The sequence below is a fragment of the Glycine soja genome, chromosome 6 (assembly GCF_004193775.1).
Source record: "Glycine soja cultivar W05 chromosome 6, ASM419377v2, whole genome shotgun sequence".
Classification (NCBI taxonomy): domain Eukaryota; kingdom Viridiplantae; phylum Streptophyta; class Magnoliopsida; order Fabales; family Fabaceae; genus Glycine; species Glycine soja.
In genome coordinates this window covers 2,838,942-2,857,269 of record NC_041007.1, presented here as the reverse complement: position 1 = coordinate 2,857,269, position 18,328 = coordinate 2,838,942, and the positions used below count along the sequence as shown (strand labels likewise).

At 30.5% G+C, this 18,328-nt stretch overlaps 1 protein-coding gene across 3 annotated transcripts; it reads left to right on the top strand.

The window, feature by feature from the left end:
- Positions 1–5,869: 5,869 nt before the first annotated feature.
- Positions 5,870–9,762, top strand: LOC114414700. 3 transcript variants are annotated; one of them, XM_028379064.1, is made up of 11 exons: positions 5,870–6,270; positions 6,735–6,830; positions 6,926–7,042; positions 7,439–7,694; positions 7,772–7,926; positions 8,030–8,382; positions 8,491–8,590; positions 8,714–8,773; positions 8,895–8,978; positions 9,050–9,166; positions 9,344–9,762. In XM_028379064.1, exons 1-11 carry the CDS (start codon positions 6,202–6,204, stop codon positions 9,641–9,643), a joined length of 1,707 nt encoding a protein of 568 aa, XP_028234865.1. In that variant the 5' UTR covers positions 5,870–6,201; the 3' UTR covers positions 9,644–9,762. The 3 variants fall into 3 exon arrangements, with proteins under 3 accessions (XP_028234865.1, XP_028234867.1, XP_028234866.1); XM_028379066.1 differs by having other exon boundaries at positions 5,871–6,270; positions 6,739–6,830; XM_028379065.1 differs by having other exon boundaries at positions 5,873–6,270; positions 9,065–9,166; positions 9,344–9,740.
- The last annotated feature ends 8,566 nt before the right edge of the window (positions 9,763–18,328 follow it).

Sequence of the window (18,328 nt, the reverse complement as noted above, 5' to 3'; positions counted from 1 at the left end):
TCAGGGGACAAGACAAAGCTTATTGCAGTCACAAAGTTAAAAAAAAAAGTAAGAATAGAAAAAGATGTGGTTTGTAGGAAATAGCTGCTTTTTCACCTTTTATCAGTGGTTACAGAAAATTTCCAGCATTTCTATTTTCCTTATCAACCTGCAATAAAAATCTAAAGTGAGACTCCAGAAACCCATGCAATTTGACATGTACAACCGGTACGACCACTTGGACCCCTCTCCCGCCTTTTGGTCTTTTACGAGTTTGTCTAATTGGGAAGCAAGGCAAAAGCAAATTTTATGGATTTCTTGGTGTCTTGGACCATCCATCAAATACATTTGTATTGCTAAATCCCCACCATGTGATCAAGTGAGGTTGATAGCTCAATGGATGTGTGAATGTGCTATTTGGCTAAACAAAGAGCTACACACACAGACATATTATGATTTCGTTATAAAACGGAAAAGGCGTACAACTTAAGACTACAATAATTAATAATAATTATAAAAAAGCTGGGAGGAGGTGACATGACAACCGTGGATAAGAGTGATCCGGACATTGCATTTGAATTACGACAATCCAACTCCATTTCATCATCAAACAAGTCGCCACACTGATAAGCTTTAAACGCGAAAAGTAAAATGATTCCCTTTATTTGTGGATGACAAACCATTAGGAGGAGCAGCACATCTTTTACTATTAATATATATATTTTGAGAGAGACACGTTGGGTTACAGTAGAGTATCAGGAGGCCATCTGTTATTTCTTTTTAGAATTGAGATTGCAGTTAAGATATAATCGCTCGAATAAGCAATTCTTGATTAAGAAGAAAATGGATCTACTTAAATAACTCAATCATATTTCACCTTTATAAATTCTCTCTTAGTACTATAGGAATCCTAATGAGATAGAGAGTACCATCAACATGTTCACCAATCACTATACCAGAAATTATAAAACTTTTAATTTGGTAAATTTCTTTCCAATTTTCTGCCACTCTCAAGGCCCAATATTAAGAAGTCACCAGAAGTTGCTTCATTTTAACATTACATGAATGATCTTAAAATAAATAAATAAAGAGATTGTAATTGTTGATGCATTCTGAATTAATGTTATGTAATTAGACACTTGTCAGCTATGTTGTTGTCTGAGGCTCTGGAAAGATGAACAAATAAAGAAGTGAAGGTGATGTTAGTGGGTCTGAACATGTACCATTTCGTGTAAGGAAATAACAGAAGGACATTGCTCCTGTGTGTCGACTCTGGTTATGCTTTCCAGCATAAAGTGGAAACTTTCCGGGTCTTCCATGATTCTGTCATATAAATAGCAGTGCTAGTGAATTATTGGCTTCTGTAGAATCGGCCTTGTATTTACAATACATGATTATGTCCCCTCACTCTTACTGGGCATAACCTTAATTTCCTGCAACACTTCTTAGTGTGTGTTGGATTCGAAGTAGATCATTCAAAATCGTATTGAAATACTAGTTAACTGAGTTCTAGGTGAATGTTAACTTGTTTACTCTTATTATGAAAAATTGATTGAGTTGGACGACATCTATGATGCACCATCTCATTATGGTAAGTTTTGTTATTAATCTAAGGTTATTTGCTCTATAGTTTTACTATTCTTACATTTTTAATCTTTATAGTTTAAAAGTGATTTTTTAGTCTTTATAATTTACATTTTAATTTTATTTTCGTTTTTATAATATTTTTTTTAATTCTTATAGTTTATATTTTAATTCTTTTTTAATCCCTATAATTTGAAAGTGGTTTTTTTTACTCTCTATCATTTATATTTTAATTATCTTTTAATCCTTACTATAAAAAAATATATAAAAATAATTAGCTACAAATTAGTTATAAATTATCAACTATTTTTTATTACAAATTATCTTGCGATAAATTAGTTACAAATTACTTACTAATATTTTTGTAGTTAATTGTAATTGATAATATTACTAATATTTTGATGTTAAGGACTAAAAGAAAATTAAAATATAAAGTATAAGAACTAAAAATACTATTTTCAAACTATAAGGACTAAAAAGAAATTAAAATACAAATTATAAGGACTAAAAAAATCAATTTTAAACTAAGGGACTAAAAGAATTAAAATGTAAACTATATCAACTTAAAAAAATTACTTTCAAACTAGCTAAAAATATAAGAATCATGAAACTATAGGGACTAAATAAATAATTTAACCTTAACTTAATTTTAAAATAAAAATATTCAAACATAAATTACTTTATTTCAAAAATAATTTTATAAATGTTTATCAAAACTCGGTAACTAACATTTTGTTTGGGGCCCAGCTAAAACCAATTCACGCAAAAATCTTTTGATCAAGAAAAAAAAAAGTTATTTAGGCAATTATGCATAACTGTACAGTGGCTTCAATGCATCTAAATTTGAATTGATCTTGAGTTCGGCCAAATCGCAACCATTAAATATAGATTGTACCACTCATAATTTATCTCAATAAACTTAATTTAAAATATTTATATTCATTCAAAGGTTCAAATTCAGGAATGCGCGAATGTGTGAACGAAGAGAATGCATTTCCGCAAAACTGTTCCTGTAGTAAATGTAACTGTGCAGGGTAGGGTAATAGAGGGGCCAGTAACATAGTTTAGCAGATTGATGCATTTTAGTTGATGGCAGTTAGCTAATGTTATAAGGATTGTAGTGAAACACCATGTTTGACTCTGTTTTGTACCAAAGAGGGGGGCTTCATAATTGGCAGCTTGAAAATTTTTACTCAATAATAAGCTGCCTTTTGCTTCGAATTGATACTGAAATGTATGGAGTCCTCTGAAATGCAAAATATTATTGTTGAAAAAAGGAGGGGGGGCATGTTAATATGCTAGTACATTTTCTTTTTGGTGAGTACAACATATGCTAGTATATTACAGACCAAAACGGTCTATTGTAGTGGTGAAAAGAGTAAAGAATAAGAAGAACAATCTGTTTCATGTCTTCTTAAAAGAGTTGAAAGATAGAGCTCCTATGAATTATTTGATTACTTTACTAGAAAAATGTATCTTCTATATATACGAGATGACAAGATACAGAGGCATGACTTTGCTTCTTATTGCAAATGTGTGTTACGAGATACTACATTGTTTTCTGTAGCCGAGTCTGTGGTATCATTATTAGTTACCAAGCTCTTTTCAATAGTAGTAACAACCTCCATTGTCGCGTGAGCTGAAAGCAACAACAGATGATTACAATAAGAGTAATACTTTAATGTCATATATTGTTTCCGTATGCCTTATACACGCCTTAAATCCTTTGGTAAAATTGGCTTCTAGTTCACTTTTGTGTTTGATGATCAGAACAAGGAACCTAGATAAATAGCTTTTCACATTAAGAATTTACTTTTCCCTGATGAAATTCTCTCTCTCATTATCCATTGATATTAATAATAAATTTAACATACTTATATTTATAATAACTTTTCTATAAATAGTAAATTATAGAAATTTGATCGTTAAATTAATTACTTTATCAAGTATATCATATTTCTAAAATTTTATTTAAAATAAAGAATAAATTATATTTAATTACATATTTTTTGTAATCATTAATTATACATTATTCAATCTGTTTACCATAGGGATTCGCTTATTGAATAGTTTACTTAGAATTTAATAATAATAGATGTAACACGACATTCAATATTTAATCTTTAATATATTTGTATTGGAATGTGCATCAATCTTTAGTTTTTTTGTGTGCAAATCAATCTTATATATATATATATATATATATATATATATATATATAAGATCAGATTTGATTCTTTTAAACAATTAAACTACATAATAATACAATTAGATTGGTTGGATTCTTGTCAATTGAATTGGATTGTTGAAAAATCTTTACTAGTGTTTATAATTAACACAATTAAGCTGAGAATTAGTATGACTAATAAATTCAATTACTTAACGGTTCGACAACATTATTGCGAATAAAGTTGGCTTACTAATCCGATCTAATCTGTTGAAAAGACGTATGACAACGGAAAAGCTAAAATCGCATTATCAAAAGACAAGGGTGCTTTCAAGTCCTTCTACGAAGATTAGGGATGACATGTTAAATAACATTATATAATTAGTAAATAATCTTCTTTTCATTAAATTAAAAAGAAAGATACGTCTAACGTCAGCCTGTGATGTGGAGTCACCGTCACGTGGTTTTGGATGGAGACATGAAGGCGTGAATCCATTGTTTGGAACACAAGCTTTGGCTTCTTTCAATATCTTCTCACCTACCCATCATCATCATCTATTTGCCCTTTCATTTGCGATTCCATTTCTCTTGCCACTCGTTATTTTCTGAATACGGCATGTTTTAAATTCAATGCAAAAAAACAGTTACGTTTCAAATACTTCAGCTAAGTTTTTTGTTTAGTACTTGTTAACATGTCAAATACAGCATTTATTTAATCAGTATATGTGACAACGACTTGTTAATAATACTGACTCTTCCTCTCTTTATTATTTGATTTAACATTCCTTTTTTTTATTTTGTATAAGTGATAAATGGAAAGAAGATCTATCCATAGGTGTACTAAAAAGAACGACAAACCACAAGGTTGCCAATTGCCATATATTGCAAATGACGTGGGTTATTTTATTTTATTTTATAAAAAAAAAAAAACAGATTTCACGGTGTTTCTCCTGCCACATAATTTATACCACCAGTTACTGTAAGTATTTAGAATTAGGATACCGTTGAATTCATTAATTATCTTAACATATCCGAAAAGGGGAAAATAAAATGGTTTAGTTGGCAACGCATGAGGAATGTGCAGCTTTTGCCTGATAAACCCCTCCCTTGATCTTATTTAATTTAGGCATCCACTACATAATCCACTGGCAAAAGCTACCAACCCTCATAAAATTTTACTTTTGTTAGAATCTTACAAACAGAAAAAAAAACAAAATGAATAGTAGGAGGATAAGAAAGTAAGAAAAAGGCAAGGGGAGGAGCGTTTTATTGGGGGTTAAAATTAATAGTAACTTAAATTGAAAGCGCATTATTGTTCATCATGACATGCGCCTCACCCCCTTTGATTGGAGCCTTCCACACTGTGTCTGCTTCCATTTTCAGAATGGGTTTTTAGAAGAGAAGGGAGAATAATTGTTTTTATTTCAATGATTTTTTTTAATTTGATAGTTTTTTAGGAACTTTCTCTCATTCAATAATAAATTAAAATGTATAATAAATTTTTAATTTTATAATATACTTTAAAAATCATGAAAAAAAGATATTTTTGATAAAATTATAGTATAATTTTCTTTTAGAAAAAATATGTTAAAGATTTTTTATATTTTTTTCTGGATCAAACTATAGGTGCTCTCAACTTAATGGGTTAAAGACAAAATTCTGATTAAGATTATTATTATTATTATTATTTCAAATGACTAAACTTTTTTTAATAATTATTTTAAAAGTTATATTAATTGTAATTTTAAATTAATTGATGAAAAATAAACTTATTTTTTTAAAAAAATATAAAATAATAGATTAGTATTAGTTTAATTACTTAATTTTTATTTACTTTTATAAATATCACAATTTTTAAAATTTAAAAGTTATCCTTGTTTTCTTACAAAAGTCACTGCTTGATACCGCACCCTTACTCTATGCTCTTTGTCCAGCTTGAATGCCTTCTTTCATTGCCAAAAAAAAACATGCCAGGAATCACTTAAAGAAAACGCATTTAAATTATTAATAAGATTTACGTATAAATTATTCAAAGGAAAAAAAATCCATCTCTCTTTCCTTATAAGAAAATGCTTATAATATAATACAATTGGTCTAAAAAAGTAAAATTTTGTTTTCTTGAAGTTTAAGTATGTAATTCTTGAACATGTGGCTTTGTTAAAAGAACCGTCCTTTAAATACCGTTTTCATGATCTGAAGCAGTTAAAGACTATAGTACTGGTGGAATTGGACTCACCCCCACTCTCATTGTCTTCTTCTTTTTCTTCTCTTGAGCATACCATTTATTTTCTTCATGCTTTTTTCTGCTTATGGGTACTTCAGTTTCAGTACTTTGATCACAGTTTCACACTCAACTTGTCTTCTTGCAACTTGATGGATGCAGCATATTACTATTACAGAAAATAACAATATAATTTCCATTGGTGGATATATGCATGCAGTTGCAGCAGATTTAGAAATAAGTGCAAAACATGAACACCAGCGTCAGGCCGAGGCTGCTGCATAGGAAAAAAGCTCCAACGCTGTTGTCACATGAAAAGGTAATTAAAGTCACAACTCAAAACCCGGTACATTTTTGTCCAATGTATTTTTGAAAAACGGTTGCTACAGTACACCAAGTTTCAATTATTATTATTGCTATTAAATTATGATTATAATAATAGTTATTATTAATTATGATTATGATAGCGTAACAATTCTCAATCTCATCCAAAGCTATGGCTTCAGTTTTAATGATCAATGATCCCAGAAATTCTGAAAAGTCCGGATTTTTTTTATTATTAAGAAAGTACCTTATCATAAAAAGGGAATGTATTGAGGAAAAGAAAAGATACCCTTTATTTTCATAATTCATGATTGGGTTGGGTTCTGTAAATCTCAAGCTTTCAATATTTTTTCTCCATTTTTACTTGTGAATCTGGCATAAGACAGACATTCGCGTACTTTCAAACTTTGTTATTAATTGCATAGTTTGATTCTAACCTCTAAAGTCTTGAATGAAAAGGCAGAGATGCGGGGAAGCTCGCGAGGGGGAGAAAATAATGCTGCTAAGGGTGGAAAAGCATCGAGCAAAGACAGAAAATTGGCTTTGCAACAAGATGTAGTGGCACAGTTTCTTCTCCAATTTCTTATCTGCGTTTCATTTTCTTGCTTTCTAATTGGCAACTGAGATGGATTCTCCTACTTACTTTTCAGGTTGACAGGTTGAAGAAGAAGCTTAGCCGTGAGGAGAACATCCACAGAGCATTAGAGAGAGCTTTCAACAGACCTTTGGGAGCTTTGCCTCGTCTTCCTCCCTATCTCCCTCCTTATGTTAGTAATCTCTCTCCCTTGTGTTGTTTAAGTAGCTTCTTTTATCAAGAGTTTAATTAATTTCTATGCCCTGTTAGTGTAATTTTATTATTAACCAATAGGAAATCATGCCAGTTATGACTTTTAAGGCAGTTATTGTAAAATATCCTAAACTTACCATACATGCTTATTTGTGAGTTGATGACTGAGTAAAGTAGATATACTATTTTCCCTTTTATTTAACTACTACCACTCTAATGAAATAAATCATTTAAAAGTTATAATCACAAGTTAGAAACTAGAAAGAGTTTAAAAGGATAATGAAAATGAACTCAATTGAAATTTGTTTTATAGAGGAGGTTATCATGTTCCAGAAACATGACTATTTGACTGTTGTATTCAATCTGAAAAATCTAGACACTAGGACTTCTGGCTGAGGTGGCAGTGCTGGAAGAAGAAATTGTTAGGCTTGAAGAGCAGGTTGTGCATTTCAGGCAGGACTTGTACCAGGAAGCTGTCTACATGTCATCCTCTAAGATGAAACTTGAGCAATCTGCAGGTGTGAACAATGCAAACCCAACTAGTAGTCCCAAACTGGGTAAATTGAAGTCCCTATCCCAGTCAATGGATGATACTGCAACATCTGAAACTAGGCCTACAACAACACTTCCAAGTGAGTGACTGTCCTTTATGCTGGTTCATTGTTGAGCATACATTTCACTAAGTACATCCTCTTGTTTTTCTTGCCAGAGGATAGACATGGAAAAGAGAACCAATCATGTACTAGTTCTTCCAAGAGCAGCAAGCAATCCATATGTAAAGGTCAAACTACAAAATCGCCGATTAAGAAACTTCCCATTGACAATAAATCACTGCAGAAACGTCGGGATCCTCCAAAAAAGCAGGTGTATTATGTGTTAAAATAGTTTTCAGTTGTGATAGGAGTAGTAGTAAAAAAATGGAGAATGTTTTTTAAGTCAATAAATGTGAGCTTTTCCAATTGTGCAGCAAGAACTAAGGCTGAAGGACCAGCCAATTGCGGAAGTAAGAAATCTACGTGAAAATCCACAAGGGGATGAATGTCCAAATATAATCTCTGAAAATATTCTTAAGTGTTTATCAAACATTATCTTGAGAATGAGTGCTGCAAAAAATTTGGATTCTACAGCTGATGTACCACCCTTTAGGACTCCAAAATCTAAAAACTGTGTAGAAGGAAGTGAGTTTTGGGATCCTTATAGTATCTGTTTGGAATTTGGAAAGAGGGATAGTGGTCCATTCAAGCAATTACGTTCAATTGAAGCTAAATCATTCGATCCAAAACGAACTGCAAAGTCTTTGTTTTTACTGCATCGGTTGAAGTATGTTATATTCTTTTCAAACTAGATTACTATTACATTCCTTTTCCTTGACACTTATCAACCGTGTCACTTAGATTTTACAATATTCTAATATTCCAAAATTTGCAGGCTTCTTCTGAGAAAACTAGCTTGTGTCAACATCGAGAACCTCAACCACCAGGAGAAGCTTGCCTTCTGGATCAACATCTACAATTCATGTATGATGAATGTAAGTCAATTATGTCCGTTAGATTAACATGTAATGTCATCTGAAATGGCCTTGTTAACAGAACCATTCTTTGAGCCAAGCACAATTTTAAAGTAGTAATAGCTAAGTTCTGCTCTGCTTCAGGCGTACCTAGAAAAGGGTATACCAGAGAGTCCTGAAATGGTTGTTGCGCTGATGCACAAGGTATGATCTACTAGAGAGCTTTACTTCTTTTGATTAGTTAACAATGCATTTGTTTGTCCCCTGAGTTGAGTGCAATAGCATTCGTATGCTAAAAAATTTATGCTATTTTCTTGTTACTCAGGCAACGATAAATGTGGGTGGACACTTGCTAAGTGCAACAACTATAGAACATTGCATTTTAAGACTTCCTTATCACTGGAAATTTGTAAGTTCTTTCCATTTCAAGTCTAGTTTTTCTTGGGTGGGAATATATAGAAAATAATAAGATTCTTACAGCTAAATTCTAAACAGACATTATCGAAGGGAGGGAAAAATCATGAAACTTATGGACTGGAATTGTCAGAACCTCTAGTGACATTTGCTCTATCCTGTGGAACTTGGTCCTCTCCTGCTGTAAGTTGATACCTACTTTACATTGATTCTTTTCATCTCCTACAACCAAGGCACTGTCCAATGAAAAATCCACTTATGTTAATTTGCTTGATTGTAAACGTCTTTTTCTTTTTATTGCACTCAATAATTTCAATTTGGATTGTCTTGTTGCTGATTCATGAACTTTGCCAATTGCAGGTGAGAATTTACAGAGCATCTCAGGTTGAGAACGAACTTGAAATGGCAAAAAAAGAATATTTGCAGGCTGCAGTTGGAATTTCGATATCAAAGTTCCTTATCCCGAAGTTGCTGGATTGGTATTTACTGGACTTTGCAAAAGACTTGGAATCATTGCTGGATTGGATATGCCTCCAACTACCAAGTGATGTGGGGAAAGAAGCCATTAAGTTCCTTGAGAAAAGAAAAACCGAGCCCCTCTCACAATATGTACAGATTATGCCATATGAGTTCAATTTTAGATACTTGCTTTGCACATAGTTTTCCTTCTATTTCTGTAATGTTTTATTGATTATGTGGATAGGATACGATTTGTAAACAGCTTTAGATCATACATATAGTAAGCATGCAAATGCCATTTGTTCTTTTCTCACTTTTAATAGATTTTTTAAAATGCCTTATTAACTGAAGTGAACATGGGAAGTTGGAGTATAGAATTGGGTCATAAATATAATCCTTCCATGTTTTTGATGCTCAAAGATTGCACTGTCACTTGAAAGGTTAATTAATAGGATCCAGATTTAAATATCAATCTTCACTTGGACTGAAAAGCATATGTTCCAAATAATTTCCATATACAATAAGCAGTCTCTAACTACGTTCTCATTTGGGAGCAAGGAAGTAATGAGAGTCAATTAATATTTGTTGTATATTAATTAGCACTTGTGCTGTTAGTGCATTCTTACCGTGTACAGAATATTATTGACACTACGAGTACTGCTGGACTTCCGTATATGATATCCGACATTCAAAGCAGGACTTGGGGTCCATCTTATAATTAATTTGGCACAATAAACCATGTTTGATTTGTCAGAATACTTTACCTTTTAATTTTTACTGATAATTACAAAATATCTGTTTATTTCACTTTATTTTGGTCCATGTTAGATTTAGTGGGTGTCATGTATAAGTACCCGAAGTATTTTGGCATGTAAATTCTTTTCTCATCTTAGGAAGCTATGTTTCTTTGAAATCATGTTATGTGGGAGTCATAATTTTTTAGTATGTTACAAATGCATCTGTTGTGTGTTAAAAAGATTTCGTATAACTAAAACTCTTTATGAGAATCTTGAACCCCCCCTCTCAATCTCATAAGAATACTTTATTGGAAAATATAATTAAAAAACACTTATGCGAATGTTAGTTTCTTAGGAATGTTTTTAAAAAGTTAGCAGCAGATATAAGGTCGTGTTCAAATGGTTTGAGTGCAACTAGAATGTTCTAGATAAAACTTCATAAAAATTTAAATTGAATATTCATAAACTAATCTAAACATACTTTCTTAAAAACAGATTTAAACCGAGTGAATAGGCAATTTAGTCCCTGAGATTGTACCTATTTTGCATATTAGTCTCTAACTTAATATTAAATTCAAAATAGTCTCTATCTTTGCATAAGTGTTGCAAAATAGTCCTTCCGTTAAATTGTAAAGTAACGCCGTTAATGAGGTCAATTTTAGTGCCACGTGGACTATCCACATGGCACTAAAGGATGACGTGGCATGACACGTGGACGTGTCTGATGCCACGTCATTTGATGATAACAAAACGAGTAAATAGACAATTTAATCCCTGACTTTGTACCCTTGTTGCATATTAGTCCCTAACTTAATAAAAAATTCAAAATAGTCCCTATCTTTTACATAAGTATTGCAAAATAGTCCTTCCGTTAAATTTTAAAGTAATGTTGTTAGTAAGGTCAATTTTAGTGTCACGCTTGATGATGATAGAATGAGTGACTTCTTCAAATTTGATGGTTTTGAACCAATTGAGGCATATATACGAAAAAGAACTCACACACACTTGCACAAATAAAAAGAACCAAAAATCCACAGCAACAACCTTATCTCTGTAGCTGTCAACACCAATGGGCGAGGTCTGCATAACCATTCTCTTTTCCTCTCTTTTTTTCTTCAATTACCATCAATGTATCATTCTGGGTTCTGATTTTTTTGTGTGTTTTGAATAGGAAGAGAAAAAACCAGAGGAAAACAAAGTGGAGGAGAAAAAAGAAAATGAAGAAGAAAAGAAAGAAGAAGAGAAAAAACCAGAGGAATCAAAAGATGACAAGGAATCCAAGGAGGAATCTGCGCGGCCAGAAATCGTGCTAAGCACAACCTTTGCAATGCATGGACACTTTAAGCATGATTTCTAGCATCTTTTAAGTTAGGGACTATTTTACAATACTTATGCAAAAGATAGGGACTATTTTGAATTTTTCATTAAGTTAGGGACTAATATGCAATAGGGGTACAAAGTCAGGGACTAAATTACCTATTTACTCGTTTTGTTATCATCAAATGACGTGGCATCAAGCACGTCCACGTGTCATGCCACGTCATCCTTTAGTGCCACGTGGACTATCCACGTGGCACTAAAATTGACCTCACTAACGGCGTTACTTTAAAATTTAACGGAATGACTATTTTGCAACACTTATGTAAAGATAGGGTCTATTTTGAATTTAATATTAAGTTAGGGACTAATATGTAAAATGGGTACAATCTCAGGGACTAAATTGTCTATTCACTCGATTTAAACCTCACCTCACATTTAGCTCAAATTAAAAAAAAATTATTCTAAGAAGGTTTACTTCAGTTTTACATATAAAGTACAACTGAAAACCAAAGAAAGAAAATAATAATATTTTTAACCTATTTTACATGTTAGTTATGTTAAATAAAGATTGTAATCACTATCCATTAATAATATAAAATAATTTTATATTATCATTCCATCACAAATAATTATTAGTATAATTTTTAAGATAATTATTACAAAAATTAACAAATTTACCATGTATAGTATTTAAAATTAGATGATAATATAAAACTATTTTCACTATTTGTATTTTTTATTTTTATTTTTTTAACAAATTTTATCTCCAACATATTAATTTGATGTATTTTATCATCAGCTTTTAAAAAATAAAATTTTACCGTTTGTGGTTGTGCTAAGTGACATGTTAACATAAAAGTTAAAAGTAAAATTTTCCAAAAGTAAAAAGTTATGAACAAAATTTGTTAAAAAGTAAAAAATGTTAGAGGTAAAATTTGGCAAAAAAATAAAAAAGCTTAGAGTAAAAATACAATAATTTTAGCTTACCACATTAGCACAACCACAAAAGGTAATATTTGTAGGTTTTTCAAAAAGTTGGAGTAAAATATGCCAAATTAACTTGTTAGGGATAAAATTTGTCAAAAATAATAAAAATAAAAATGCAATTAAACCAAGATTTTTTAAGTGCAAACTCGGCTAGCCTCAGACTGCCTGGGCTCACAAATTGACCCATTAACCATAATTTGATCTATAATGAGTTGTTACAATGGATAATTGACCCAGGGACTCTGTGTATATAGGAATAACATGGATGCATTCATAATGTATTAATGAAGTAGCATAAATTCAATTAGTGAGATCCAAATTAGATAAAGTTCAATATTGCAGTGCACACCTGATATTTTATTTCATTTGCTTCATATCAATATTTTGACGCCGGATATTGAGAGATTGATAACCTTCGTATGAAATTTCCAATAGACGAAATGTGACGAGACAAATGATGATCTGTCACATCTTTGATCTTTGATTTTTTATTATTGTTACTCTTGTTTTTATTATATGTAAATATAAGTACATTGTATATTAGTTGAAGTCAATCATGAATATAATTTGAAATGTGATGTCATGTAGAGAAAAATACATAATATTATAAATAAGTTTGATGAAAAATGTGATATTACGTAAATAACTTTAATAAATATGGATGAAGATGGAAAGTTTAAAACTAGGATTTAAATAATATTAAAGATAGGATGAAAATTAGGATTTAAAAAAGTATCAATTGGGGGGTGTAAAAATAGAGTTTAGAAAGGGTGTGGTTGTTAAAGCATACATCCAGCAATTACTTTTCAGAATTCATATATATTATTCTGAAAAATATGTTTTAACAAATAAAAGGATATAATTGAGAATAAAAAACAGCAAACGTGAGGTGTAAGTAACAATGAAAATTTATCCAATTCTTTCATTTAAGATAACTTTTTTTAGAATAAATTTTAGATAAATAGTTAAAAAGGAATAGGTAAAATTAAATTTTTGGTCCCCCACTTTAGTTCCAATTTCGCATTTGGTCCTCCAGTAATTTAATTCACGAATTGGATCCTTTATTTTGTAAAAAAAGTGAATGTTGGTCCCTCGACGTCACAATTGAAAGTTGATCGTTAGGAAGTGACGTTGACTGTCACGTGTCAACGTTTGATAGGCACGTAAAAATAAACATTTTTAAGTATCCTTAATCCTAATTAATTATCTTTAATTTATTTTAAAAATTATTAAAAAAACGAAGACGTCGTAGTCCCACTTCCTCTCTCTCCTCCTCCCCAGTCATACCCCAGCCATACGCGTCACCTACTCCGCCAACCAAAAAAACTCAAGGTGATGTCGAGGTGAAAGCAAATCTAACCTCAAACCTCCCTCTATCACTACCAAATTTCGGCGCCGTCGAAGAAGGTGGCGCCGAAGAAGCTCGTCCTGAGGGTTTTCCGTGGAGACGCTCTCGTCGAGAATCTTGTTCAGCTTGAACGCGAAGTTCACCATGAGAACATCGTCTGCGTCGCATCCTAGTGACTCATGAGTCAACTAGGCGATTTTTTGAGGTGTGGAGGCGGTCCATGAGTGAATCGATGCACACATGCGGGTGGCGGTGGGAGCCGCCATGCCCAACCGCGAGGACAACTAAAATTGTTTCCTTAGAGGGTGGTGCCGCGAGGGCGTGCATGGTGGCGCGGAGCACATGAACGCGAACGGAGGACAGGTGGGACTTGGTGGATAGCGCTGCGGCGACAACATACATTTTTTCACTATCATCATTTTTCTTCTTCAATATGAAAAATTAATTAGTACCATATAATTTTATTTCAATTTTGTTTGTTGGGGATGTTGTCATTTCCAATTTTGAAACATGGGTTTTGGTCTGATTGAGTGAAAATATCGAAAAGGTTAAAACTTTGTCTTTGGTTCGTAATTTCCACAGGTTGTTGTTGACATACATATGCCCTTGCTGCTTGTGCATAACAGTAATAGTGGAGTGTGCGTTGGAGTTGAGGAAGGCTCCATTGCATGTTATGGAGTGGTAATAAGAGCGATTGTTGAGATGCAAAATGGGGAATATATTGCAAGTGGAGGGGCGGTGGGGTTGGAGAAGCGGCGGCGGTGGCGGCAACGACAGTGGGGGTTGGAGAAGCTGCGGTGGCGAATGATTTACCAGAAACAACAAGTTTTCCAGTAAAGGGAAGTTTTTTTTATTTTTAATAATTTTTAAAATAAATTAAAGATAATTAATTAGGGTTAGGGACACGTGACTGTCAATGTCACTGCCTAATGGTCAACGTCCAATTGTGACGTCGGGGGACCAACATTGCGCTTTTTTACAAAATAAATGACTCAATTCATAAATTAAATTATCGAGGGACCAAATACAAAATTGAAATTAAAGTGGAGGACTAAAAGTGTAATTTTTCCAAAGGAATATGTTAAAAAAAATTTGCATAAAGAAAATATGAGAGACAATAATTAGCAAGAATATCATGTGCTAAAAAAAAGTAATTTACATTTAAAAGGAAAAGAATAAATCTAAAATAAATTAAAGTTAAGATTTGAAATATTAAAATTTTACCATTAAAAATTAATATGAAAAAGGCATCTTGAATAAAAAGGAAAAAATTAAAAATAATTAATAATTTAAATTTCGTATAAAAATACAAAAAAAAATCAAATACTAAATAATACTATAAGATTTTTTTTAATTGTGTTAGAATTTTTGAAAAGAATTGAAACAATCATTTTAGATAAAGAATGATTCTTATATAAAAAACTGTTACTCTAATAGTTTCAATAATAAAATTATATAAAAATTACTTCTTATATTTAAGAATTTTATAAGCAACTCACAGCAGGGGATATGCTGATAATGTTAATCTCGACACGTGCTACAATGGTTCCCCTTTGTACAAAGAGTTTACCTAAGAAGATTTGAAATCGGAGGCATAATGTTTGACATCGAAGAAAGGGACAGCTTGAATCCTTTAATTTGGTGCTGCATTTGCTTTAGAGGGACATGAGGATAAAGCAAATGCTAGTTGTGAGGCAATTCAAGTCTCAAGAAGTTCATTTGTGCTACTAATTGATGCGTTAAGGATTCAAATGACCATGTTACTGTTACTATGTTATCTCCTAGAAGCCTTTTTCATGGGCAAAGAAATTTCGATGTACTGTAAGAGATTGCATTCAAGGGAATTTCATTAGGTCGTTTTTATTTTTACCTTTAAAAGATTTTTTTATTAATGTTTATTCGTTTATTTAAATTTTTAAGATAATATTAACTATCATCTTTCATCTTTATGATTATATTTTTCATTTTTATTTAGATTTTAAATACTTTACATACTTTTTTTTTTGCTGAAAATACTTTACATACTTATCATATTTAATGGTGAGTTATATTAAGAAATTAAAATAATTTAATAAAAATATTAATTACTCTTATTAATTCATGTATTATCTTTTAAAATGGTCAAATGAAAAAAATCAAAGGAAAAAATAAAAAAATAATGTTAAAATTGTAAAAAAAAATAATTTTAAATTAATGAATGAATAAAACAGTTAAATTATTTATCTTCATTGACATTTACCTTTTCAATCACACTTTGAATAATTCATTTGTGCCTGATTAAAAGTCCATTTTAATTAATTCATGTTTCTTAAGAAAAAAAAGTTAATCACATTAAATTTATTAATTACTTGTATTGATATTTTAAAATTATTTTTTTCTTATTTCTTTATCTACTTACTTTTCTTAATAATTTTTGGATAGAAAATAATTAAATAATGATATTTATGGGAAAAAATTATTAATACATCTAAAACTTAAAAATCAATTTTATAAAAATGGATAAGTAGATTTATGAAAAGTGTCTTAGAATAAGATACGGAGGGAGTAAAATACTCTCTCTCTCCATTAATAAAATATATTAAAATAATATAAACTTTCATTGGTCACCATATTTAAAATTTTGTTATTTGTAAAAATTAAACTCAAATAAACACACTCCTTAATCAACTTAACTTGATTTCTTTAGTTAAATATTTAAAAACACTTATAGTAATAATTTTAAATTTCTTACTTCAAAAAACATATCTACCAGATTAGTTAGTTGCTTTTATAAAATAATTCATTCATATGTTAATTTTTTGGTTTGTTATATGATATAATTTTAAAAAATTATCAAAATCATGGCTTTTCTAAATGAAAAAAATAAATGTTTTTATAAATTACTTTGATTATATTATTGTGTCCAATTCATTTTCAAACAATAAACACATGAAACAATACACGCTTTAAGGGAGGAAAAAAAAACTAGCATAAAAGAGATAGCTTTTGTTGTTTCCTTCAATTTCGAAGAAGTATTTTTAAATAGTGTGCACACGAACCATAGACAACTTTAGTGTGTTAGGAAAATAAGAACATGAACAAAGTACTCATTACGACTTTCATTGTCGCAAAGGTTGTCAGGTTGGTGCAAACATATAAAAAAATCAAACTTGATTTAATCGTGACCTAACTAAGGAGGAAATTAAGTCCAATATTCTATATTATATTAAATTCTCTATAGCTAAGTTATACAATCTTGAGAGAGAGAGAAGAAAACTAAATTGTATGATTCGAAAATATTATAATTATAACGAGGAATTTTACAATACAGTTGCATCGTCCAGATTCAAGTTTTCATGAAACAAATGTCGAGTTCTCGGTGTTTCTATTGTTTCAGCTATAGATTTTAATTAATTATTATGTTATAAAGAAAAGGTCATTATCTTCTAGAGTCCAACCTCATCCTTTGTTTACCGCCACCGAAATTGATAGCTATATATCCGAGCTTGTTGCATATTTTAATAGCAGGTCCTAATTGACCAAGTCATATGAGTAAGACACCGCATATAGGCGGGGGCATCATTCAAATTTTAACTTTTCTTAATATAATTACAAATTACACTCACAGTTATACATTTTGATAATTATTAATTACATACTTTCAAAATATAAATCATTTTATTACTTTCTTCTTATCATTTAATTTTAATTAAATTTGGCATAAACAGTTTAGGTAATATATATTTATAATTCAACAGTTTGATGATAAAAAAAAACAAAATTTTATATAAAATTATTAATAGTGTAATAATAAATTTAAGTTAATTGATATAATTTTATTATAAAATTTAATTATCACATGATTTATAAATTATATCAGTGTAGCTATTAAAAAGTATTTATTAATTATTTAAATTTTAATTTTATAATAATAAATATAATCATAATAAACACATTAAAATACTAATATATATATATATATATAGTTCTACAATTTAAATTTTCTGAACTTATCAGCGCACATGCAGCTACATACATCCACTCATTAAAATATAGGATCTGCATCAAAACTCATCTAGAAGCAGCCAAAAACTATAATTAATTAATATTGATATATATCACCGTCCATATGAAATTCTGAATCCGTTACCTCACGTTAAATCCACACGTTGAACTACTCGCTAAGCTATATTTTATCATTTACATACCAACAAGGGATTGTTGATACAAAGTGATATCATACTCAATTTATTTAAAATTTAAGATAAAATCTCATGAGGAAAAAATGCGATTAAGAAAAAGAATTTTCAATAAAAAATAAAAAATAAATTTACAGATAAAAATTAATCATAAATAAAACTAATAAATATTTTTAAAAAAAAAAATATTATTATACCCCTGTTCCTGCTTAGCAAACAAGGCGTTGAAAATCTTGCCATACCACGTGGTCCATAGTAGAATGATATTATGAGAATAAAATAATTGTATTGATAAGAAGTAACCGAGCGGTATTAA

Excerpts from the sequence above, each read along its gene's own strand:
- LOC114414700 (XM_028379064.1), top strand. The coding sequence starts at position 6,202 with ATGAACACCAGCGTCAGGCCGAGGCTGCTGCATAGGAAAAAAGCTCCA. Across the intron at positions 7,695-7,771 it reads GCCTACAACAACACTTCCAA|AGGATAGACATGGAAAAGAG; the intron begins GTGAGTGACTGT and ends TTTTCTTGCCAG. Across the intron at positions 8,979-9,049 it reads TTCCTTATCACTGGAAATTT|CTAAATTCTAAACAGACATT; the intron begins GTAAGTTCTTTC and ends AGATTCTTACAG.